General features: G+C 36.2%; 1 protein-coding gene across 1 annotated transcript in view; it reads left to right on the top strand.

Moving 5' to 3' along the window:
- Positions 1–27,916, top strand: part of LOC117338457 — a 158,843-nt gene that overhangs the window by 115,411 nt on the left and 15,516 nt on the right. The window contains exons 26-27 of the mRNA XM_033899813.1: positions 25,490–25,609; positions 27,561–27,636. Coding sequence (XP_033755704.1) covers positions 25,490–25,609; positions 27,561–27,636 — 196 coding nt within the window. The remainder of the gene's footprint in view (positions 1–25,489; positions 25,610–27,560; positions 27,637–27,916) is intronic.

Below are 27,916 nucleotides of genomic sequence, written 5' to 3' on the forward strand. Positions count from 1 at the left end.
TGACAGAGGGACAGGACATACCCACCCACTTGACAGAGGGACGGGACAGACCCACCCACTTGACAGAGGGACGGAACAGACCCACCCACTTGACAGAGGGACATACCCACCCACTTGACAGAGGGACAGGACATACCCACCCACTTGACAGAGGGATGGGACAGACCCACCCACTTGACAGAGGGACGGAACAGACCCACCCACTTGATAGAGGAACATACCCACCCACTTGACAGAGGGATGGGACATACCCACCCACTTGACAGACGGGACATACCCACCCACTTGACAGAGGAATGGGACATACCCACCCACTTGACAGAGGGACATACTCACCCACTTGACAGAGGGACATACCCACCCACTTGACAGAGGGACATACCCACCCACTTGACAGAGGAATGGGACATACCCACCCACTTGACAGAGGGACATACTCACCCACTTGACAGAGGGACATACCCACCCACTTGACAGAGGGACATACCCACCCACTTGACAGAGGAATGGGACATACCCACCCACTTGACAGAGGAATGGGACATACCCACCCACTTGACAGAGGAATGGGACATACCCACCCACTTGACAGAGGAATGGGACATACCCACCCACTTGACAGAGGAATGGGACATACCCACCCACTTGACAGAGGAATGGGACATACCCACCCACTTGACAGAGGAATGGGACATACCCACCCACTTGACAGAGGGACATACCCCTCCACTTGACAGAGGGACAGGACATACCTACCCACTTGACAGAAGGATGGGACAGACCCACCCACTTGACAGAGGTACAGGACATACCCACCCACTTAACAGAGGGACGGACCCAACCACTTGACAGAGGTACAGGACACATATACACTTACTCTAATTGAAAACTAACAGACAAGATCTTACATAAAACACAGATGACTCTCACCTTCTCCATTTGTCTACTCAATAATGACAACAAGGCTGGAGGGGACAGGGAGCCGTGCCTCAGTGTCACACTAATGATAGGGTATAGACCTGTCACCTGATGGAGATGTCACTTAGTTATAGGCTCTTGTCTATAAATAGATTTAAATCTTAAATGTTGTATAATATATCCTATCACTGTGTCCTGTTATGCAACACTCGGATAACACAGGGTGTCACTTGACAAATTATCGTTCAATTGCAAACTGAAAAACTTCTCATCAGTTGTGATAAGTATAGTTTTAAACCTGTTCAAACTTTGAAAAAAAAACAATATTTAAATTTAATTTGTAAGATCTATATAAAGGTATTGAATTTGATTTATTTAGAAAGAACCGGTTCAATATTGCTAATTTTATGGATAGTTACCTGTAACTTTTAAGACAGTTTATTTTTGGGCGTAAAAAAGATCTAATGAATATTCAATGTTAAAATATTTTTCTGTTTACAACTCTCTCACATTATTTTTCATGTGTGTTAAATAAATATTTTCTACTGATGGATTTCTTTTCTGGTTATATTATGAGAATTACTTGTTCAAAACTTGTGCATGAAATTTTTTGACATGCTTCCGATGCAGATTATGCGCAGGATGACAAAGAAATGACATCATGTACTCTCCGTAGAATTAAGCTTCTGTTCGGCATGAGATCAGCCCTGTCAAATGTGTCATTTCCATCACCAATATATGCCCATATGACCCGAGCTTGTAATTTTTTCTTGTCCCGAAAAAGCTCCAATTAGGAAAGGCATATAATAATTTTTAAACTTTCACATAAATAAACTAAACCTTGTCCTATTGTGCGGAAATCTTCTATAGGAGTTTTTGTCTGAAAAATCTCAATTAAACTGTTAATTTGCAATTTTCAGAAAATTTGCCCGTAAATAAAGTCATGGCATGTTATTTATAAATATTCTGTGTCATCCTATTGCAGATTTGTTCTAAAAAGTTTGAATCACGCTGGCATTAAGTATTTTCCAAAAATTGCTGATAAATAGTGTCATGCCCCTATTTTGCAAAACATATTGTATATCATATGCTAATGAGATGAGATGTGTTGAATGATTGCACAAGGTCAATGTTTTCCCAGCCTTGGGTGACATATAAATCATTCCCTATGCTGATAACACTGCTGGTGGCTTGTATATTATATACTGAAAGTCCAGATTGAATTAATCATACGATTTAGCTCAATTACTCGGTAAATGCTACCAGAATCAGACACGGACCATTATCTTTATGGATGGGCAGACAAATGTATGGCCTGTGGCTGAAACTTGAGCCAAACATAAAAATTTGTCAACAGAATTTAGATTTCCATGATATTTTCAGTGTGTGGCTACGTATGTCTGTTTTGATATACAGTGACTATGTATCATTTTTTTTATCCTTTTACCCAGAATCCCGACTTTTCTTAACAGAATCTGAAGGCAGGCATACTTGTCAGAATACATTTGGATCAAGAAATCTTCCAGTCTATGAATATGGAGCCTTGTAATCTTCGTTTGCTGAAGTAGTTTTGCTATCTTTGGAATGCAGGATTTGATATGAGAATGCTGGGGCAAGCATACGATGATTGTCATTCGATTTACATGAAACCTTACACAGTCTTATGAAATTGTTATGTCTACATGGCTTTTTCTGTAATTTCTTCATCATTCTTGAAGAGAATAGATTTGATCGAGGAATATCCTGCAGCTAGCTTGGAAAAAATGTCAACGGACTAAAGACAGAACTCTTCGTCGGTTTAGGGATATGTTAAAATCTTTATCTTTTCGACAGATATCCGTGTGATCTATCTCGGGAAGAAGTCCGTCTTTATCAAGGATTTATGCTATCTCTGTCCAGGCGTCTGTAGTGTTTATGAATTGATGTCCATATCTCTGCTATCTTCATAGTCCGGAGTCACAGTTCTGCCCCCGGACTGGTAAATTGTGTCAGTCCAATAGCTAATCTGCTTGTCCCTGCCGGAATTAGTGGAAGTCGAGTAGACAGTTGTACACACAGGAGTATAGCTGTATACATCTGGCCCTGTGATACCCAGTAAACATACGGCACCCCACCTGTCCGACCAGAAACACTTGTAACTAATATCTGTACCCTGTCACCTGATAACATGGTTGACTATAGACCTATATATATATCTATATAGGTAAGATATAAGTTACATAAGGTTGTTGAAGCTCTATAGAAAAAGATTGTACACCTTTTCGGCTCCAGGCTGGCTCCGTAAGCATTGTCAGTGTAAACCTACACTAACTAACACTTTCCACCCCCTGGTACTCAATGTACTTGTAGACAATATCTGATGTTTCGCACACAATTACACCAAAGATTCATTGCACTATACGGGGTCAGGGGTTGGGGGTTGGGGGTCGGGGGTTGGGGGTCAGGGGACAAAACATAGGTACTGGAGTTTTTACCCAGCAGTTTTTTAAACATTTATTATGGGAAAGTTTACTGAACAGATGGAATGTACGTCACACTATTAATCAAAATCGTTCATGTACGTTCCATTACACAATAGAGAGGATAATTATCATTACGTGTGTATGTAGGCTACACATATGCGTTGACACTATGACATATACGTGTATGAAAAGATATGTTATATACTCAATTTCACGATATTTTGTAATCACAGCAATTTATTCAAATCAATGATTTTAGAAAAATTCACAAAATTAGAGACTTCATTTAAAGATTATACCTTGTGAATATTTTCATTCTTTTGATTATAATCGTCCATTGTTTTTTAATTCAATTGCTTACAAGAATGTTGATATATAGAAAACAAAAAAAGAAATAGAAAAAAACAAAAAACAAAAAAAAAACATACATGTTGCCTTGAGATGTTCAATATGTTTAAAATTCAACATTGGTATTCTTAATGGGATGTTGACAATGTTTTTTACCCTCCTGCCAAGGATTGAATAATGATTGTAAACTTTGTTACTCGATCATCATTTGGTTAAAATAAATTGTTCATGCTCTAGATTAAATTTATACAAAAGTTATATATTTTTATAACTTTTCACATTAAACACAGTTAATTTGGTGATTTTAAAGTTATACAAAATTGCAGTGAAGAACAAAATGAAAAAAAGCTCTTATTTTTAAAGTGTAGGACTTGGAAAAATTTAAAAATTGGAAAAAAAAAAAGAAAAAAACTTCAAAAAGGGAGGTAATCCAATATATTTTTCCAATTTTTGAGGAAAAGGCACTAAACTTTTTGTCCATTTATGCTTATTACTGACTTTCTTATCCATTTATTTTTCCTTTTTTTGCTTCCTTCGTTTGTTTATCTATTTCATATCCAAAAGCTCCAATTTCACTTGACAATTAAATGAAGGCAGTTAGTATATGGGTGACCTTAAGCTTTGTAAAAGATTGTGTGTACCAGAGATGTCTGTAGTTTAGGGATGGATGTCTGTATGTGTTAGGTATATATTTATAAATAAAACAGGTTGAGATACAGATCAAAATAAACAATGTTGAGGGGGAGAGTCTATATGTCCAATACATTACATAACAGCACACACTGCAAGGCCTCTCCCCTGATGGGTGATGGCAGCAGGTATCTTGTGAATGGAAACCTTCCCTTTCACTCTGTTTATAAAGCTAGATTCCTGTCCCATGACCAAGTGATTGATGTATACACACTGGAACTGTTTCTACTGAATTCTTCCATGATCCTTTTAGCTTATCCAAAGTGTCCAAATCCAAATTGTCCAAATCTAAAGTGTCCAAATCCAAAGTGTCCAAATGTAAAGTGTTCAGAAATAATTTGTCCAAAACCAAATTGTCCAAATCAAAATTGTTCATAACAAGTTGTACATTTTCATGTTTTTTGTCAAAAGGCGTTCATTTTGAATCCCAGGATATTCAAGTTTTTAAAATGTTCAAATAACTAACTTAGGTATTAATTTATCATCTGTTGTAATTTTGTATCAACATGTTGTTAAGATAGCAAACTTGTATATATATATCTATGTCTGTGTAACTGGAAGTGATGGTATACCATTGGCCGCAGTTAACGAGATAGGAAGTGGCAAGTAATTAGTGGTTGGGTGCCAATTTCAGCCGATCACTGTGATAGTTAGCCGAAATGTTGTAATACTTTCAAGCAGCTGTATTACCTACATACATAGTTCTTTGTGGCAGGTATATCATTGGTTAGTAGGTTTGGGGAAGGAGGGAAGAAATGGGGAACGAGAGAAGGTGTGTATTTGGAATAGACATAATAAAACAACCCAAATCATTATAGGGTTGGTGACTTGTAATGTTGTTTTAAAATCAGGCGTATGTTTGAGGAGACAACAGTAGCTGTTATTTTAAAGTATCATTGTAGATGTGTATAGGAATAACATAGCACACAATATGAACATCCAGCTAAGCATTCCTTGGTAATGCAGGAAACCTGATTAACACAGAGTATTTTAAGTAAATTAGAAAGTGCTATTTTTAGTGCACCTGCCCTAGAGAACAAAGCTGATTTAGGATTTGGTGGGGAGCTATTTCAATACATCATACATTTATTTGTTCATCAGATTTCTTGTAAAATAAGTGTGATATATATTTTGTGTTTTTTTTATGTCCGTTCTGTCCCGTTCCATCCAGTCCCATGCTGTCCCATCCCATTCCTTCCCGTCCCTTCCTGTCCCATTCCATTCCATACCATTCAGTCCCATTCCATTCTGTCCCGTTCCATCCCGTCCCGATGCAATGTAACTAGGTTTTGGGGTGTCAAATGGCAGCAGGGGCATTTATGTCTTACAGACATTTTCTAGTTTTAATAACGTTTTTTTTTTTTGTAATCATTATATACAATTATCCATTATAAGATCAATTAAGAATCTTTCTGATTTTGTTGAAACTGCATCCAAATGATCACTTACTTTCGGAGAATTCTTGGGATTTATTTACCATGCGTGCTGAATTTAGTTTACCTTATTCAAAGGGTAAAAATGTATTTTTTTTAATTTATTCTTTTCATCGCTACAGTTGTTCTCTTTGTCAATGGAGTTTTAAGATATAGATAAAATCAGTAGAGATACATGTACGAACAATGAATTCTTTTTTTTGTCATTTTTTTTGCAAGTCTGGATACAAATATTCTTTGTAGCAAAATAATAGTCAACTTGTAAGTTTCAGGTAATTAATCATTTGACTGTGTGACACTTGGGAAACAAAAACAGGAAGTGACCTTGAGAATAATGTATACATTTGAAATAGACCAAAAGCATTAGGAATTAATGTAAAAAAAGGGGGAGAAAATGTTGTATTATATGTCTTCCGAAGGACATTTTCATGATGGCAGTTAGTGCCCACTTCTTTTGAGGTCACCTGTCTCAATTTTAAACGTCACAAACTTGACACTGTAGCGTGACACCCCATATAGTTATATTGTCTTAACAACAGACTTAATGAAAGATGTGTACAGAGGCCCTGTCATAATAAAAAAGATGGGGGAAAAATAATTTTAAAATACACAAAAATGAAGTCCTTTTATAATGAAGGTGTGTATGGAGACCCTGTCATAATAAAAGAAAATGAGAAAAAAAATTGAAATTTTTTTTTTCAAGATACACAAAAATGAAGTCCTAGTATAATGAAAGGACTAGCAGATCTTGAATGATCTGAGGGTGACTTTTGATGCTGGTAGTAATGAATTTTTTGACATTTAAGCTCATATTAGTCGCCTTGTATAGTCATGCAGTGGGTTTAAGCAGGCCAATTATATTCCTATATCATAAAACCTACAGGGGATTATAGCTAAGGTGATAGGTTGTCACATCTAGATTATAATTAAAAATTCTCCTCCCTGTGGCTTTTCCCTTGCTATATATGTAGTGCAATATGGTAGCGATCGTTGACTGGGGTATAGTTTACGAGGTGTTGGGAGTCATGTAAATATTTTCGCCACATTAGAACCACTTCTATATTAAGTAGAGGTGTTGTAGAGTCATAACCATTTGTTCGGGTCCAAGAATCTGAACATTGGTATTTGCTATTGGCTCTCTATGATTATTTGAGGTTAACACTAAATTACTGCTTCAGCCTGGATCAGGATCCCACTAAGGAAGTCAAGACATTAGTATTACCCCTAGCTAATCATCAACATTCTGGACATTCTCTGCAGAGAAAATGTTGGTAAACTCTGTCCATAGTTCTCAACACTTCAAAGCACAATCACCTCTTCTACGAAAAAAAAAACGCTACATTTTTTTTTTCTTCTCATGTGTACCTGCGAGAATTCAGGATTTAAAATAAATGGAATAAGTCTGGCACCAAACCTTATCACAGAGTCCATAATTCATAAACTAAACAATTTGCCCAGAGTTCTCAAAGTCAAATATTTGTGGAAATAGCCAATAGAGTTTCTTCCCCAGGAAACAAATTTTGTTTGCAGGGGGTCTGAAGTAACTGAATTTCGGTAGGTCGCCATCCAGCTGTTCAAATGGCTTAGAGACCTTTAATACTAGCCTATAGGGCCGTACAACTCTCTGTTCCTCAACAGTGAACCTCGACTCCACCGGATCCAAAGTCTGCCTGCTTTTATCCATTAATACAGTGTATGAATACGAGAGAGGAAGTCCAACTGTGGAATGTATTTATACAGCGTATAAAACCCTTGGTATGAAAATATTTCATGAAGTAAACAACAATTGATATACGTTAATGCTGTGAACATTTCCTATGTATTTAAACTCAGGATTAGTGCCATAAAATTTGTAATAAATCTAGTTTATATTACCTTATTTGGATACACACCAATTATGAACGACTATTCTAATACCATAAATAATCTCTTTATTGGGTCTGAAACGAATAAAATGCGTTTTAAGTCCGAGGATAAATTCTGTATGTATGAGGTAACACGCTATGCGTGGATGTGAATTTCCATATAAATTTACTTTGAAGATAGCTCAAGTTATGACCCACTAGGCTTGTTTTATTGTTCCAAATTAAGTCCAATTCTCATGTCACGAATATAATTAAAATACAAATTCAAAATGAACTGCTTTCTTATTGTGGCCTGGCTGTGTGTAAAGTTAATTAACGCTATTCCTGTTCATTGAAATGTTTATTGTAAATGTTGTGTAACGTGTTATGCTGATACTCTATACATTCAAGATTTGGATAACGAGGTCACGCGAGTTTGATGTAAATAAACTATATCACTTCCATTCTGGACTGGTTTTAGCTTTTTCTATAAAGAAAAAAAATTGCAATTAACTGATTTTTACAAGACAATTATTATTCCAGTTTTGAGTTTACAATAAATTTTCTTAAGAACTTTTCTCAATTCTAAGAGATCAGCATTAAGAATGATTTGAATATATTTTGCTTATATGTTAAATGGTTTTGTACATGTGTTCCTGTGTTGAAAGTTTGTAGTCCTATAAGTTTGAATTGGTTGGGAAAGTTTCTATTCTGACTGATTCCGCTTGTTGTAAATTTGTACGACCTACTTTTGTTGTTTTTGCCTTGGTTTATGTAATGCTATGTGGAGTTTACCTAACAAGCTATGTGAAAAATGTAGCGTGAAATCAATTTTTCTAATTAGCAGCATATGAATACAGGCAGGAGTATGCTGTGGAGTCCTGGGTGGGAAAATCAGTTTACATTACAATGGGGATTCCAGACCAAAGTTAGGCAGCACACATATTAATTACTGGAAAGGTCAAATGCAAGGTCACTAAAGGTCATTGCAAAAAGATTGACACAGTCTCCCGGGGGAGATACACATCTTTAAGATGGGATTCCCAAATCGCATAACTGCACTGATAAGAGGATATAGGCACGACTTTCACAGACGACATGGGGAGAAATTGTAGCTTGACATGACATTGGTAGAAAGTGTAGCTTGACATCGGGAGAAATCGTAGATCGGAGGACCATGAAAATGAATAAGCACTATTACCATATCTGTCAGTCGTGACAAGATTGTCTCCCTTTGAGGTAGATTGAGTTTCAATTTGGTTTGTCTTCACTAGCTTAAATAGGAAAATATATACTGTCAATGTGGTTATTTTTGTGGGGGATTTATTTTGCGATTTCTATATTACGTGTTGGGGTAATTTTCACGATCGATCCATTCATTTGTAGCTTGAGATCAGGCAAATTGATATCAAAGAAGATGCGTTGGGGGAAATTTTCGCAATCAAAAGGACTCCACGTAATTAGCGTAAATTTTTCACATTTACATTACAACACAAATGACGGAAGGAAGACAATTTTATGACTCATGCCCTGATCAGGCTTCAAATTCATGATCTACAGCACCTGATCACCTAGCCAGAAATACCTGTATCTTAAACCACTAGACCACATCCATGTTTTTAAAAAGGAACGCTTTAATGGCACACAGTGATAGTCAGCCTAATACCTTGACATGATCAAAGTTACAAATTGTCTATTTGATGATATGAATTCCTGGATAGCAATGTATATGCATATATGTATGTGATTGTACACAAAATATTACATATATTCAACAGTATTCATATATATCAAGATATGTGTATATATTTATTAATATTCATTGAGTACAACTACGACAGGAAATTCAAATCTTTATCTTCGGATCACCAACACATAGTGCATATGATACATTGTGCTAAATATTTGATATACTGTATAACATGGTAACACAACTGACGAAGGAAGACAACTTTATGACTCGTGCCCTGACCGGGCCTCAAACTCACAATCTACGATACCCAATCGCCTAGCCAGAAATACCCACAGCTTATACCGCTGCGCCACATCGGCCTTCTTGATAAAGAACGTTTCATTGGTGCAGTGATAGTTGGCCTGAAATCCTTAATGGTCATTGTGGAAGTCGTCTATAAGATGATATGAATACCTGGATCGAAATGTATTTACATACATGGATAAGAATTGTACATATATTATAAACATTTCTCTCGGTACAACTACGACAGGAAATTCAAATCTTTATCTTCGGATCACCAACACATTGTGCATATGATACATTGTGCTAAATATTTGATATGTAACGTAGTAGCACAATTGACGAAGGAAGACAACTTTATGTATATATATATATATACAAAGTCTGTTTTTTGTTATTTTTTATACATTCACCTTCGCAAGGACAGATTTCAATTTCTTATATATATATATATATATATATATATATTTATATATGCGTATACCGATATTATTTATCTGTCATAACAAAGGAAGCATTTGTGTAAACCCATATATTAAAAAATTTTTTACAACCAACTCTGTGATTTTAAAAGTGGACTTGATATTGGGTCTGCAGCATGCTGAGGTGAAGGCTACCAAATTTGTTCAAATAAATGACCTTGACCTTCATTCAAGGTCACAGGAGTCAAAAAGGCTAAAATCTTTAAACGACTTCTTCTCAATAACCAAAAGGCCTAGAGACCTAATATTGGGCCTGTAGCATGCTGGGGTGAAGGGCTACCAAGTTTGTTCAAATGAATGACCTTGACCTTCATTCAAGGTCACAGGAGTCAAAAAGGCTAAAATCTTCAAACGACTTCTTCTCAACAACCAACAGTCCCAGGGAGTTGATATTGGGTCTGTAGCATGCTGGGGTAAAGGGCTACCAAGTTTGTTCAAATGAATGACCTTGACTTTCATTCAAGGTCACAGGAGTCAAAAAGGCTAAAAAAAAATTAGACGACTTCTTCTAAATAGCCAAAAGACCCAGGGACTTGATATTGGGTCTGCAGCATGCTGAGGTGAAGGGCTACCAAGTTTGTTCAAATGAATGACCTTGACCTTCATTCAAGGTCACAGGAGTCAAAAAGGCTAAAATCTTTAAACGACTTCTTCTCAATAACCAAGAGTCCCAGGGACTTGATATTGGGTCTGTAGCATGCTCGGGTGAAGGGCTACCAAGTTTGTTCAAATGAATGACCTTGACTTTCATTCAAGGTCACAGGGGTCAAAAAGGCTAAAATCTTTAAACGACTTCTTCTCAATAACTAAGAGTCCCAGGGAGTTGATATTGGGTCTGTAGCATGCTCGGGTGAAGGGCTACCAAGTTTGTTCAAATGAATGACCTTGACCGTCATTCAAGGTCACAGGAGTCAAAAAGGCTAAAATCTTTAAACGACTTCTTCTCAATAACCAAGAGTCCCAGAGGCCTAATATTTGGCCTGTAGCATGCTGGGGTGAAGGGCTCCCAAGTTTGTTCAAATGAATGACCTTGACTTTCATTCAAGGTCACAGGAGTCAAAAAGGCTAAAATCTTTAAACGACTTCTTCTCAATAACCAAGAGTCCCAGAGACCTAATATTTGGCCTGTAGCATGCTGGGGTGAAGGGCTACCAAGTTTGTTCAAATGAATGACCTTGACCTTCATTCAAGGTCACAGGGGTCAAAAAGGCTAAAATCTTCAAACGACTTCTTCTCAATAACCAACAGTCCCAGGGAGTTGATATTGGGTCTGTAGCATGCTGGGATGAAGGGCTACCTAGTTTGTTCAAATGAATGGCCTTGACCTTCATTCAAGGTCACAGGGGCCAAAAAGGCTAAAATCTTTAAACGACTTCTTCTCGATAACCAACAGTCCCAGAGACCTAATATTTGGCCTGTAGCATGCTGGGGTAAAGAGCTACCAAGTTTGTTCAAATGAATGACCTTGACTTTCATTCAAGGTCACAGGAGTCAAAAAGGCTAAAATCTTTAAACGACTTCTTCTCAATAACCAAGAGTCCCAGAGACCTAATATTTGGCCTGTAGCATGCTGGGGTGAAGGGCTACCAAGTTTGTTCAAATGAATGACCTTGACTTTCATTCAAGGTCACAGGAGTCAAAAAGGCTAAAATCTTTAAACGACTTCTTCTCAATAACCAAGAGTCCCAGAGAGTTGATATTGGGTCTGTAGCATGCTGGGGTAAAGGGCTACCAAGTTTGTTCAAATGAATGACCTTGACCTTCATTCAAGGTCACAGGGGTCAAAAAGGCTAAAATCTTTAAACAACTTCTTCTCAATAACCAAGAGTCCCAGGGAGTTGATATTGGGTCTGTAGCATGCTGTGGTGAAGGGCTACCAAGTTTGTTCAAATGAATGACCTTGACCTTCATTCAAGGTCACGTCGATCAAGTATGCTTAAATCTTTAAATGACTTTTAGTGAAAAGCCAAAGTGCAGAGAGACATTATATTGGTCCTGTAGCATGCTTTCAAATAACTGCAGGATCCATATATGAAAAGATCACTGCATTGCAGGTGAGCGATTTGGGCCCATTGGGCCCTTGTATTGTCTTAACAACAGACTTAATGAAAGGTGTGTACGGAGGCCCTGTCATAATAAAAAAGATGGGGGAAAAATAATTTTAAAATACACAAAAATGAAGTCCTTTTATAATGAAGGTGTGTATGGAGACCCTGTCATAATAAAAAAAATGAAAAAAAAATTGAAAAAAAAAAAATTTCAAGATACACAAAAATGAAGTCCTAGTATAATGAAAGGACTAGCAGATCTTGAATGGTCTGAGGGTGACTTTTGATGCTGGTAGTAATGAATTTTTTGACATTTAAGCTCATATTAGTCGCCTTGTATAGTCATGCAGTGGGTTTAAGCAGGCCAATTATATTCCTATATCATAAAACCTGCAGGGGATTTTAGCCAAGGTGATAGGTTGTCACATCTAGATTATAATTAAAAATTCTCCTCCCTGTGGCTTTTCCCTTGCTATGTATGTAGTACAATATGGTAGCGATCGTTGACTGGGGTATAGTTTACGAGGTGTTGGGAGTCATGTAAATATTTTCGCCACATTAGAATCCCTTCTATATTAAGTAGAGGTGTTGTAGAGTCATAACCATTTGTCCGGGTCCAAGAATCTGAACATTGGTATTTGCTATTGGCTCTCTATGATCATTTGAGGTTAACACTAAATTACTGCTTCAGCCTGGATCAGGATCCCACTAAGGAAGTCAAGACATTAGTATTACCCCTAGCTAATCATCAACATTCTGGACATTCTCTGCAGAGAAAATGTTGGTAAACTCTGTCCATAGTTCTCAACACTTCAAAGCACAATCACCTCTTCTATGAAAAAAAAAATGCTATATTTTTTTTTCTCATGTGTTAGTGTACCTGCGAGAATTCAGGATTTAAAATAAATGGAATAAGTCTGGCACCAAACCTTATCACAGAGTCCATAATTCATAAACTAAACAATTTGCCCAGAGTTCTCAAAGTCAAATATTTGTGGAAATAGCCAATAGAGTTTCTTCCCCAGGAAACAAATTTTGTTTGCAGGGGGTCTGAAGTAACTGAATTTCGGTAGGTCGCCATCCAGCTGTTCAAATGGCTTAGAGACCTTTAATACTAGCCTATAGGACCGTCCAACTCTCTATTCCTCAACAGTGAACCTCGACTCCACCGGATCCAAAGTCTGCCTGCTTTTATCCATTAATACAGTGTATAAATACGAGAGAGGAAGTCCAACTAGGGAATGTATTTATACAGCGTATAAAACCCTTCGTATGAAAATATTTCATGAAGTAAACAACAATTGATATACGTTAGTGCTGTGAACATTTCCTATGTATTTAAACTCAGGATTAGTGCCATAAAATTTGAAATAAATCTAGTTTATATTACCTTATTTGGATACACCAATTATGAACGACTATTCTAATACCATAAATAATCTCTTTATTGGGTCTGAAACGAATAAAATGCGTTTTAAGTCCGAGGATAAATTTTGTATGTATGAGGTAACACGCTATGCGTGGATGCGAATTTCCATATTAATTTACTTCGAAGATAGCTCAAGTTATGACCCGCTACGCTTGTTTTATTGTTCCAAATTAAGCCCAATTCTCATGTCACGAATATAATTGAAATACAAATTCAAAATGAACTGCTTTCTTATTGTGGCCTGGCTGTGTGTGAAGTTAATTAACGCTATTCCTGTTCATTGAAATGTTTATTGTGAATGTTGTGTAACGTGTTATGCTAATACTCTATACATTCAAGATTTAGATAACGAGGTCACGCGAGTTTGATGTAAATAAACTATATCACTTCCATTCAGGACTGGTTTTAACTTTTTCTCTAAAGAAAAAAAATTGCAATTAACTGATTTTTACAAGACAATTATTATTCCAGTTTTGAGTTTACAATAAATTTTCTTAAGAACTTTTCTCAATTCTAAGAGATCAGCATTAAGAATGATTTGAATATATTTTGCTTATATGTTAAATGGTTTTGTACATGTGTTCCTGTGTTGAAAGTTTGTAGTCCTATAAGTTTGAATTGGTTGGGAAAGTTTCTATTCTGACTGATTCCGCTTGTTGTAAATTTGTACGACCTACTTTTGTTGTTTTTGCCTTGGTTTATGTAATGCTATGTGGAGTTTACCTAACAAGCTATGTGAAAAATGTAGCGTGAAATCAATTTTTCTAATTAGCAGCATATGAATACAGGCAGGAATATGCTGTGGAGTCCTGGGTGGGAAAATCAGTTTACATTACAATGGGGATTCCAGACCAAAGTTAGGCAGCACACATATTAATTACTGGAAAGGTCAAATGCAAGGTCACTAAAGGTCATTGCAAAAAGATTGACACAGTCTCCCGGGGGAGATACACATCTTTAAGATGGGATTCCCAAATCGCATAACTGCACTGATAAGAGGATATAGGCACGACTTTCACAGACGACATGGGGAGAAATTGTAGCTTGACATGACATTGGTAGAAAGTGTAGCTTGACATCGGGAGAAATCGTAGATCGGAGGACCATGAAAATGAATAAGCATTATTACCATATCTGTCAGTCATGACAAGATTGTCTCCCTTTGAGGTAGATTGAGTTTCAAATGTTATGGTTTATCTTCACTAGCTTAAATAGGAAAATATATACTGTCAATGTGGTTATTTTTGTGGGGGATTTATTTTGCGATTTCTATATTACGTGTTGGGGTAATTTTCACGATCGATCCATTCATTTGTAGCTTGAGATTAGGCAAATTGATATCAAAGAAGATGCGTTGGGGAAATTTTCGCAATCAAAAGGACTCCACGTAATTAGCGTAAATTTTTCACATTTACATTACAACACAAATGACGGAAGGAAGACAATTTTATGACTCATGCCCTGATCAGGCTTCAAATTCATGATCTACAGCACCTGATCACCTAGCCAGAAATACCTGTATCTTAAACCACTAGACCACATCCATGTTTTTAAAAAGGAACGCTTTAATGGCACACAGTGATAGTCAGCCTAATACCTTGACATGATCAAAGTTACAAATTGTCTATTTGATGATATGAATTCCTGGATAGCAATGTATATGCATATATGTATGTGATTGTACACAAAATATTACATATATTCAACAGTATTCATATATATCAAGATATGTATTTATATTTATTAATATTCATTGAGTACAACTACGACAGGAAATTTCAATCTTCACCTTCGGATCACCAACACATTGTGTATATGATACATTGTGCTAAATATTTGATATGTAACTTAGTATCACAATTGACGAAGGAAGACAACTTTATGACTCGTGCCCTGACCGGGCCTCAAACTCACGATCTACGATACCCAATCGCCTAGCCAGAAATACCCACAGCTTATACCGCTGCGCCACATCGGCCTTCTTGATAAAGAACGTTTCATTGGTGCAGTGATAGTCGACCTGAAATCCTTAATGGTCATTGTGGAAGTCGTCTATAAGATGATATGAATACCTGGATCGAAATGTATTTACATACATGGATCAGAATTGTACATATATTATAAACATTTCTCTCGGTACAACTATGACAGGAAATTCAAATCTTTATCTTCAGATCACCAACACATAGTGCATATGATACATTGTGCTAAATATTTGATATGTAACGTAGTAGCACAATTGACGAAGGAAGACAACTTTATGTATATTTATATATATATATATGCGTATACTGATATTATTTATCTGTGGTAACAAAGGAAGCATTTTGTTGAGTACAGCCCTGACTAACTTTGAAGAACAATTAATGTTTTCCTGATAAGAGAGAGTCGCACCAACCCATCCCACAAACCTTTCTTGTGATTTTTAAAAGTGGCAGACAAAATTAAGTGTATAGGTGCATGTTACAGAGCTTTATTGCATGTAGCGATGTCATAACACAATCCCATAAAACCCACTTCACTTTGATTTGGAAATAAATGTAGCAATTATTGATATATAATGAAAGAGACAGTGAATTGATAGGTTTGTGTCGGCATTAAGACGATACAGGAGGCTGATTAGGCTGTGTGATTGCATGTTGAGTTTGAATTACAGATACCTGTGTGACTTAGTGATGGTTGAAACCCTCGAGGACAGACGGTTATGTCCTGAGACAAAGTCTACCTGGTTTTAACTGCTAGATCAAGTAAATTACAGTCTGGTGGGTGGTTTGAGTAAATGTAGATAAAAGTCTGGATCTCTGAGATGTTTTAAATGCAACTTGTTTTTGATTTGTTGCCTAAACAACTACTTTTTTTATTCGGTTGTTTTGTAAAAGTGATCTTTTTATAATCCGTCTGCGTTATTTGAGGGGCCTTTTTGTATACTGTCCGTAAAACATCCTGGTAAGACCTTGCATTCCAATCTATTAGTATGACATCTGGGTCAATTACCTTGGTCCATATTCCACCACCATTTGAACAGTAAAACCTTGTTATAATGCCACCATTTGTCAAGTAAAACCTTGTTATACTGCCACCATTTGTCCAGTAAAACATTGTTATACTGCCATTATTTGTCAAGTAAAACCTTGTTATACTGCCACCATTTGTCAAGTAAAACCTTGTTATACTGCCACCATTTGGCCAGTAAAAGCTTGTTATAATGCCACCATTTGTCCAGTAAAACCTTGTTATACTGCCACCATTTGTCCAGTAAAACATTGTTATACTGCCACCATTTGTCCAGTAAAACCATGTTATACTGCCACCATTTGTCAGTGAAACCTTGTTATACTACCACCATTTGTCCAGTAAAACCTTGTTATACTGTCACCATTTGTCCAGTAAAACCTTGTTATACTACCACCATTTGTCCAGTAAAACCTTGTTATACTGCCACCATTTGGCAGTAAAACCTTGTTATACTGCCACCATTTGTCCAGTAAAAGCTTGTTATACTGTCACCATTTGTCCAGTAAAAGCTTGTTATACTGTCACCATTTGTCCAGTAAAACTTGTTATACTGCCACCATTTGTCAGTAAAACCTTGTTATACTGCCACCATTTGTACAGTAAAACCACCATTTGTCAGTAAAACCTTGTTATATTGCCACCATTTTTCCAGTAAAACCTTTTTGTAATGCCACCATTTGTCCAGTAAAACCTTGTTATATTGCCACCATTTGTCCAGTAAACCTTGTTATACTGCCACCATTTATCTATTTGATAGTTTATGAAGGGCAACCAAAATAAAGGTTTTGCTTTTTCTATTCAACTACTGGGTATATGCTATCATGAATGTCAATACACTTTTTTCTTCAGATTATTATGTTAAAACATGGATGATACAAGTTTCCTCCTTTTCGATAGTAATATACCTAGGATGTGTCTTCACATATGCCATCAACTGCACTTTTTGCATTGCATCTATCAGCTCTCGGTCACAGATGTCGGCCCTACCCTAGAGAAAGTGTGGTCCCTATTATCCCATTAACGTAATACAATTAGGATAATTGTACTAATGCTTTGTGTGTCTGTAGGGTGTGTGGAGGGGGTGTTGTATTCTCCAAAGTATGTGGTACGTACCACTACCATGCCAACATGTTTATTAGGGGAGACAACTCCATCATTCTCTAATACAATTATTAAGTGTGAGGTGATATCAATGTATAGTGTTGGTGTCTTTTAATGATATTAATTGATTAAGATACCCATCAACCAGGGACCATCCTAACATTGTATTAATGGGACATAGGGGACAATACCGAACTAAACTAGGGGCCGTATTAATGGGACAATACCGAACTAAACTAGGGGCCGTATTAATGGGACAATACCGAACTAAACTAGGGGCCGTATTAATGGGACAATACCGAACTAAACTAGGGGCCGTAACTAAACTAGGGGCCGTATTAATGGGACAATACCGAACTAAACTAGGGGCCGTATTAATGGGACAATACCGAACTAAACTAGGGGCCGTAACTAAACTAGGGGCCGTAACTAAACTAGGGGCCGTATTAATGGGACAATACCGAACTAAACTAGGGGCCGTATTAATGGGACAATACCGAACTAAACTAGGGGCCGTATTAATGGGACAATACCGAACTAAACTAGGGGCCGTATTAATGGGACTATACCGAACTAAACTAGGGGCCGTATTAATGGGACAATACTGAACTAAACTAGGGGCCGTATTAATGGGACAATACTGAACTAAACTAGGGGCCGTATTAATGGGACAATACTGAACTAAACTAGGGGCCGTATTAATGGGACAATACCGAACTAAACTAGGGGCCGTATTAATGGGACAATACTGAACTAAACTAGGGGCCGTATTAATGGGACAATACTGAACTAAACTAGGGGCCGTAACTAAACTAGGGGCCGTATTAATGGGACAATACTGAACTAAACTAGGGGCCGTATTAATGGGACAATACTGAACTAAACTAGGGGCCGTAACTAAACTAGGGGCCATATTAATGGGACAATACTGAACTAAACTAGGGGCCGTATTAATGGGACATATGGGATAATACTGAACTAAACCAGGGACTGTGATAGCCCAGTCGGTTAGAGCTTCACCGACCACGTAATCACAGGTGACGACTTGATGTGTATGATTCGATGCTCCATACATGTCTCAGTTTGTGTTCTCGGGAAGCTGAGAAACAGACCGGTCTGTGCTGTCACAGTTGTGTCCTTGTTCAAGACACTTTACCCTAATTGCTCTGGATTGCATACCACAGGTTACTTATTATTGATCAGTGAGGTATTCACCAACTACTACATGGAGACCCTGTTTCAAAATGACCTTGGCTGTTCATGGTGCGATAAACAAACAAACGGAACTTAACCAAGATCAAGGGGAGACAACTCAGACAGATACTTGTATGGATGGCTTGTATCCTACATAGATTTTCGCATCAAAGAGTCTACATTGTGGACAGCGTGTACACTGCCTTTCAGAAATATGCATAAAATGGCACCCACGGTATAGAAACATACCTAATGAAGTCTAACAATTGAAAACGAACAAAACCTTCCTAGAAGTAATTGCGAACAATACGGAAAGCTACATACAAGCTTTTGGACGGCCATAATAGCAAAATGCGTGTTGCTTTTGGTATTGTATAAAAATTTACAAATGCTTGTTCGTATTTTCAAACGATCATAATTACTCTTTGTCAGCAATGTATCGATCATCTTTAAGCTTTTGAGGCTTCAAGGTGAAAACTGAAGTATGATGACATGATATGACCTTGAAAGAGACACAACAGCTTAATTGATATTCATAAAAGTCGTCACCAACCTGAGCCAAATTGCTTGTTTATTGATTCCTGACAATAGAGTAGAAATATATCGCCATTTATATGATAGAGAGTGCAATATCAATGTTGACAGCCAGATTTTATATCCGTAGTGATATTCTCCGCTCTTCACATCAAAGAGGCATGATTTTCACAAATTTTTTTGGATGATCTTTTTAATAACGATTGTCAATTAAAGTCAAGCGACAGATTGCCCTTTTTCTTTTACACCAAGGGTTTAAACAAATTGGCACGCTGCAAGCTAATAGTGGTTTTTGATTAATGTTCATGTATCAAGGTTGTGAAGATAACTTTGAAACCGATTATTTTGGATTGAAGGGAAACCATCATTACTACAGCTGTTTGATCTGTGAAATAAAACCTTATAAAGAATTATCCGTTTTGATTTCTGTGATGTTGCATGTAACCCTTTACAGTATTAGAGAATCAACAAGACCCCCCCCCCCCCCCCCCAAAAAAAAAGAAGAAGACAATTGATTGAGAAAATTCATGCCAGCTGTCTTCAAATTTTATGAGAAGTGGTTGTCTTATCATTTTTATAGCGATAAAAATTCTTATATTTCAAAGTGAATTACAATTTTCAACTTGCACGAAAACACAGATAATTTTATCACAATGTGACAGAAAATCAAACTTATGTAAAATGTAAAAATGTAAAAAATTGTAATTAAAAAATGTAGAAATTTTAAAACAAAGGCATGTTTTAAAATTTTTACAGACATCTGAAACCCAGTCTTCAGGGGAAGTTCACAGAATTGATTAAATTGAGTAAAATTTAACATCGTTTAAAACTGCAAATTTTATTTCACCTGTTGGGATATATTGCAAGTTTACACATTGGAAAAGGATCTTAGAAAACATCATTTTCTTTTAAATGTCGGGGAAACACAAGTTCACAGACATGAGTAGATTGTTAAAGGATCGTTAGTAAATGTATTAATTTTCGTTTACCTGTCGAGAAACCAAGTTCACAGACAAATAGACAATGACTCGAGAGGTTTGTAAGGTGAAGGCATAAATCATCGTTTTATAATCTTTGTTAGTCAGTTAGAGGAAGTAAACTCGGACATTAAACAAATAAATGAAACCTAGTTATTGTTCGGCTTCAGGTTTTATGAGCTATAAACAATTGATTGATATTGTAATGTTTTGTTCATGTAAATTATCACAAAAAACGTATTGTTCTGTAAATTATGTATTTGTGGCGACATCTCCCTGACGTACGATTAGGTGTAACGATTTCACAGATAGGCTTTTTTCGTAATAAATATTTAAAACTTGGACATCTACAAGACATTATTAAAGATTTGTGTTTGGACTGAATTATTCATTAAGATATAATTCTTAATGTAATTTTTTCAGAATTTTAAAATTTTGTTTTTTATTATTAAAGATTTAGTTTCGACTTAATTATTAATTAAGATATATTTCTTCATGTAATTTTTCAGAATTTTTATTATTAAATTTTTTTTTTTTCACACTATGATTTTAAATTCCTATACATTGACATTTGGTTTATTTGCTTTGAATCTTTTTCTTTTTCTCTTTTTCTTTGATATATTTGATGAAATTTTTACCTAATCTGATCATCAAGCTATTAATTTCGACAGAACGAATCATTCATGATGATTAATATCCTCTGAACAAAGGTCTTTCTCGTATGTGAACAATTAAATCAATTTATCTATGTGATGGCAAGTTTTTATGTGGAGGCAAATTATAAGGCAGGGTCTAATTTCTCGGGGAAACATTTGATCTTTAAAATTTCCGATGTCTTACTTTCTGTGTAATTCATTCAAGATACGGCCATGTTGCTTCACAGACATGATATCATGGCTTTATTTGTGATTTGATTTGTGCCTGGATAGCTAACTATCTCCACATGTCTTTATTTAATCCAAATTACACATTTATAATTTAATATAAACTCCTCTACCATGGGAAAGCACAGCTTATGTACTTCTGTGGCACACCAGGACTCTTATCAATCTTGGTCTAGTCTTTCGGGAATAGCTTGTTACTAGTAGAGTCATAGGTGGCCTTGTTTTTCTGTTGACTTTCATGTACAGTTTTTCAAACTTTAATTCTAAGGATACACTCTCTTTTTTCAATATTTCCTTTATTGTTTTATTTTTTCATTCTTTGTTGATAAAAAAAAAAGGATAAATTTTAAAATTGGAAAGAAGGCTTCTTATACACGAGAGCAATGTCTCTTCAAGCTTTGAGGAGTTATCTCCCCTTCAATGCCGTGTTAATGCAAGTATTCTGATGTGTCTTGGGTTTTAAATTTTCAAGTGACATTGAAATTTTCTTGGAGTATTATTAAGCTTTTCTTAAGTTTGTCAGAGAAGAAACAAGGAAATTTTAAATAGCCTTCATCAATTAAAACCCCTCAAGATCTTATTTGATTTGTAGGTTATTCTTGAACTAAATCAGGTTTGAAAAAAAATCATTTCCACACAGTGCGCTCCTCCCATATACCAATTATAGTTTATGGCTCTGTATATGATTGAAAATAATTTACATCAATTGAAAATAATCTATATCGAAACCTTTCTGATCCAACATTATTTAGATAAAATAAATTCAACACTATCGACATAAAACCCTGTCTAACCTGACATGTTGCTAAAAAGTCATTTGTAATAAGAATTACCAAACAAATCCAGTGTATTCTGATATCTCCCCTATTCTGACCAATACATCCTACTAGATGTCAGATTAGACAGGGTTCACTGTGTATTCTGACATCTCCTCTATTCTGACCAATACATCCCACTAGATGTCAGATTAGACAGGGTTCACAGTAGCTCTCGGATATCTCCTCTATTCTGACCGATACATTCCACTAGATGTCAGATTAGACAGGGTTCACTGTGTAGCTCTCGGATATCTCCTCTATTCTGACCGATACATTCCACTAGATGTCAGATTAGACAGGGTTCACTGTGTAGCCTTCTGATATCTCTATTCTGACCAATACATTCCACTAGATGTCAGATTAGACAGGGTTCACTGTGTCGCTGATTTTTCCATTTTAACAAAATCAACATAGTACAATTCTGAAAAGTTGTTTTATTTCTAAATTTTCCAAGTTAATTTTCAACCCAATTATGCAATAAAAATGCAGATTACCTTTTATGTGGATTAATCAATATTTTTTTTTCTTTTAAAGTTCTCTCCGGAATTTTTTTTATTTGTTTCTACATGAACAGTGACAAAAACAAAATGTCTTATGCACTTCAGATTTTTTTTACTAGTTCCCCACTGCTGAAGATTTTATCATTGTGCCGGTCTTTTAGAAGTAAGAAACTTCCTATGATATGTGTGAGTGTGTGTTGACTTACCTCATCAGCAAGATTTGTCACTGATACGGAGGCTGTGACAGGTGCAAAGGGATGGCTCAATCCAAATCTATTCCTCTATCAACACAGTCATATATCACCCCACAGTCTCAGAGGAAAACGTCATCCTCATTCAACTTAGAAAACAGCTCTGGACCGTCTCAATGCCAGCGTAGATCACTTCTCAATCTCCAAAAAATGTGCCTCCTGACATTTGATTTATCAAAAATTGTTGAAAAAACAGTGAGATTTATCAAAAACTGATGTTGTTTGGGGAGACTTATCAAAATTGATATTAAACAGTTAGATTTCATAAGAAAAGTTTTAGGTAGGAAGCCGTGTGAATATCTATGGAGATGTACGTTTTCTCCTGTATGTTGTAAAGTGGGGTGTGCTATATAGCCCAGCTTAAAGTCATTTTGTCTGGTCTCCTAATTACTGTATATATCACATTATCACGGCCCTTAGGGATCTACAAGTTCCCATGGAAATTATTTCTACAAATATACATCATCCCACAAGTTTTTATCCATAACTGAGTTGTATACATGTGTGTCTGATGGAGCCAATGAAATCTCGTCATTCTTAAGTGCGTACATATGGCATGTTTTAAGTTCAAACAGACCCGGTTTAGCACATAGACCTCAGTACTTTATTTCGCATTAGGGTTCACTGTATAAACTAGATATTCTTCAGTTCGGTGCCTGGTATAACAAGACTTTTGTAGTAGCCGAATGACAGTTATGCTTTTTGGAGCCTGTTTCTGTAGATTTGTAAACTCTGTACGACTTTATGACCCTGGGTGCTTGTGATAAGGACAGGATGTTGGTGGTTTGAATTCACCTCCAGTGGCAGATATAGGTTTTTTGTCAGGATTTCTTCAAATTGTGTTTATAATGATGAAATTGTACTCGTAAACATATATACTACACATTCCTGAACTCGGGTCACATTTCACCTCAAGATTTGTTTTTCTTTGAGAATTTGCATCAACACAACCTTGTTACAATGGATCCGATAGTTGATCAGATCTGATTAGCACATATTTCATGTACGTTATAGACAGGTTTCTCTATTATGACAAGTTCACTATAAACAGGTTTATCTACTATATCAAGTTCATTATAGATAGGTTTTCTCATTTTGACAAATTCTTCATTGTAGACAGGTTTCTATATTATTACAAGTTCGTTATAGACAGGTTTATCTACTATGACAAGTTCATTATAGACAGGTTTTCTCATTTTGACATATTCTTCATTGTAGACAGGTTTCTATATTATTACAAGTTCATTATAGACAAATTTCTCTATTATGACAAGTTCACTATAGACAGGTTTCTCTATTATTACAAGTTCATTATAGACAGGTTTTTCTGCAGTCAATACATGTTACAGACAAGTATCATTTTACCTGCATGTGTTGCCAGCTTATGTCCATAATACACAGGTTTTACATTCAACAGATGTTCTCTGTAGACAGGTCTCTCAAAGAACCAACAAGAATCTCTTACATGTAGCCCTCTTTGCTTTCATTAAAACAGAAACTGTAATGCTGTTAGCCTCCCAGTCAACATTTTTCATTCCTTCCTCATTTCATATTTCAATAATAGACAGGTTTTGCTTGAGCTCTGCGAGGATCTTGCCAATGCTTATTTTCTGCATCACTGAGTAATTTTAAAAATGAAAAAGGGTGGTGATTTCAAAATATAATGAACATTGTTTGTCATCGTGTCGTGTCATTAAAACAAGCTAAAATTCCTCCATAGACAAAAACAATACACCCTCTGCTTATAATAAGCTTAATGCCCAGCTAGCCATATTTAGAATAAGGAGATTGGCTTATTACATGGCAATAAGCTAGCAATTGTCATATTTATACTGAACTTTTTGTAGCGTTGGAAAGCTTTATAATAAATATAATGGGACAGAGGAAATACTATGTAATGTCCGAAATTTGTAATAGGATCTTAAAATATCATTAAAATTGGTTCAAATTCTGGGATTTTCACTGAATTTATAAGAAGCAGAAAATTTCATAAAGTTGTACAAAAGTTTTTACTGTAAATGACGGTATCTTTGTTGATTTTATTTGTTTAGCAATAAAAGAAAAACAATCCAACTCCTGTGTATGATCATTGAATTAAACTCTGGACATACACAGGGTCTGTAGATGTATGAATTGCTGTATTTAACCCAGTAAGGGCCCTGTTTCCTTATAAAAAGACTGATTTCTCCTTAATGTGCTGACTATAGAATCAGGTTTTTTCAGATTTTGTATAAACGTATTTATCCTCAAATAAGCCCCCTCCCCTAATGTAAAAGCTTAGTACCATATTTATCCTCTAATAAGCCCCCTCCCAAAGTGTTAACATTTTGTATCAAAGTGTGAGGACAGCTTATTTGTGAACCACTTTCAGCTTACTGTATCAAAATTGATGATTCTGCGAAAAAAAAAGGATGAAGGGGACTCATTTGTTAGCCGGAACTTATTAGAAGATAGATCTGGTATTGCTATTTGAGAATTTGGCAGGGCCTACAATCTTTTTTTTTCCCTCTAGGGTATTTATTCAGTCAATTATGGTAATAAGTTAATTAGTAAATGTTATATGTTTGATCTTTTTGTGTGTTTCAGTTTGTTTGTGGAGCAATGTTTCAAGCCTTTCTCGGCCGATATCGTCCAGGAGGGTGTATACAAACGTCTTTGCGCCGAGACCAGCCAGTATCTCACCGACCTTACCATGAAGGTCAAAAAGTAGGTCATGAGTTCATTTGACATTAACTTCTATAATCCACAGATTTTTCTCCCGTTTATTCCCATTAAAGATTTCTCTGTCTCTATGCGACAGAAAGCATGACCGGAACTACTTTTACGCACATTGTCTGATATTTGTAAAGTAAGATTGGAGAAAAACAATCATTCGCAACATTGAGGGTATGAACGAGAAATCTCCACCCTTTGGTGATATTTTCTATAGTCTATCCATCAGAGCCTCGGCTTAGACAAGCAGGAATATCGTTCCTCGGGGGTAGGAGATTTCTCTCAAGGTAGGAGAAGATTCTATTGTACTTTAGAATCAAATGATGATATTTCCCTGCAAAAATAATCCATCACATGCATTGCAACACACGCTTCACCTCTCTATTTACGCTAATTATATACCCCCCGTAACAAAGTTTGGGGGGAGGGGGGGCGGGGGGGGGGGGATGCTGGATTTGGGTTGTTTGTCCATCCGTCCGTCTTGTCTGGACAATAATAAACCGTCGGGCCGATTACAAGACACTTTACACAAAAAGAGAGGACCACGTGTAGATGTGCATGCAGAGCTGTTTTAATTCCGAAATTTTGTTGCCATGGTTACTGGTCACTGTTCATAGGCTTCAACTCCTCCTAAACTTGTGAACCGATCACAAAACTTAATGGGAATGTTAGGGAACATGTGCAGATATGCATGCAGCGGTTTAAATTCCAAACTTTTGTTGCCATGGTAACTGGTCTCTATAAACAGGTTTTTATTGTCCAGACAACTCTTCCAAAACATGTGGACTGATTTCAACAAAACTTTTGATTAAATTCTCTTTATTATGAACAACAAATATTCTAGCCATATGGAATTTCAGTAATAAGGGCATGCACAGGTTATCTTAGTTAGCCTCCAAATAACAGTTCCAGTTGTCCATTGACTCATGCAGATTGCTGGGTTGATAGTCAGCCATCCTGGGACAGTTCTAGATTTTTGTCTGTTTTTGGCAAAATCTAAATTCGGTCACTTGATTTGGCCTCAATCCCAATGAAAATTTTCTGCCATTTTTCCCTTTTTCGATATTAAAATTTCAAATTTGAATTTTTCTTCTTCTTAATTCAGAATTTAGAATACTGGCACCAGAAAAGAGAAGGCAAATATTCAAATGTTATTCAAAATTCCATAGTACACAAAAATATATTTCTGAGGCAGTTTTGTTGTAAAGGTAATTTTTGCAATATATTAAAAATGTTGCAGATTTTCACAAAAATGTATATTGCAAAAAATGTTGTGATTTTTCCCAATCCAAAAGGTCTCTGGCCCCAACAAAGCAGAAATTACCTGTTATTCAATATTGTATAATGTGAAATATTGTTTTGTATAAATATTTGTGGAGTGATGGTTGGGAATTCTATCAAGAAATGCAAAAATAAATACAAAAGTGATCAGTTGAATTGCTTGAATATTTTGTTTTAAATGGAGTGTTCAAAAGGGGGATGTTAATTCACTTAAGTATGTATGTGCCATTACAGTTGTATGTTTTTCAATCCAAAAGAGTTTCACTGTGAGAAACCTGTCAAATATGTCTAAGAGAAAGGGTTTTTGGACTTAATAATTTACATAAATGGCAAATGCTTGCATACTAATTCTTTAACATTTTGGAAACTTGAAGTAACTTCAAGATTTCTTATCAAAATAAGAACATAATTTCTTTGGTTACAACTATTTTTTATCTCAAACACAGATCTTTTTCGCAGTTTTTATCCCTTTATGATTTGTCAAGACTGGAGCTGAACAAGCTCGGGACCCTAACAAGGGAGATAACTGTTACAACTTTATCACAAAATACTGTGGGTAGTCGTTAATGATTTATCACAAAATACTGTGGGTAGTCATTAATGATTTAAAAGTTCAAATAGCAACTCTGGCCATTTAATTCATCCTGGAATATTTTACTTCCAGTCGTGAGAAGAACCTGAACACTGGCCTCCATCCTGACATACAGAGGCGCATCAAGTTACCTGAAAGGGAGCTGAAGGTAGGCCCCCCCCTTTTTATTTAGGTCACCTGAGACGAAGTCTCAAGTGACCTATTCTAATCGCCTTTTGTCCGTCGTGCGTGCGTAAACTATTTACATTTTCGACTTCTTCTCCAAAACCACTTAACCAAATTCAATGAAATTTGGCAGAAAGTTACTATGGCTGAAGGTCAACCAAAATTGTGAATTATATGGTCCCCAACCCCCAGGGGCCTGAGGGGTGGGGCCTAAATGGGTCAAATTGACTAAAACTTCAAAAATCTTCTTCTCTACTCTCAGA

The sequence above is a fragment of the Pecten maximus genome, chromosome 1, assembly GCF_902652985.1.
Source record: "Pecten maximus chromosome 1, xPecMax1.1, whole genome shotgun sequence".
NCBI classification, from domain to species: Eukaryota; Metazoa; Mollusca; class Bivalvia; order Pectinida; family Pectinidae; genus Pecten; species Pecten maximus.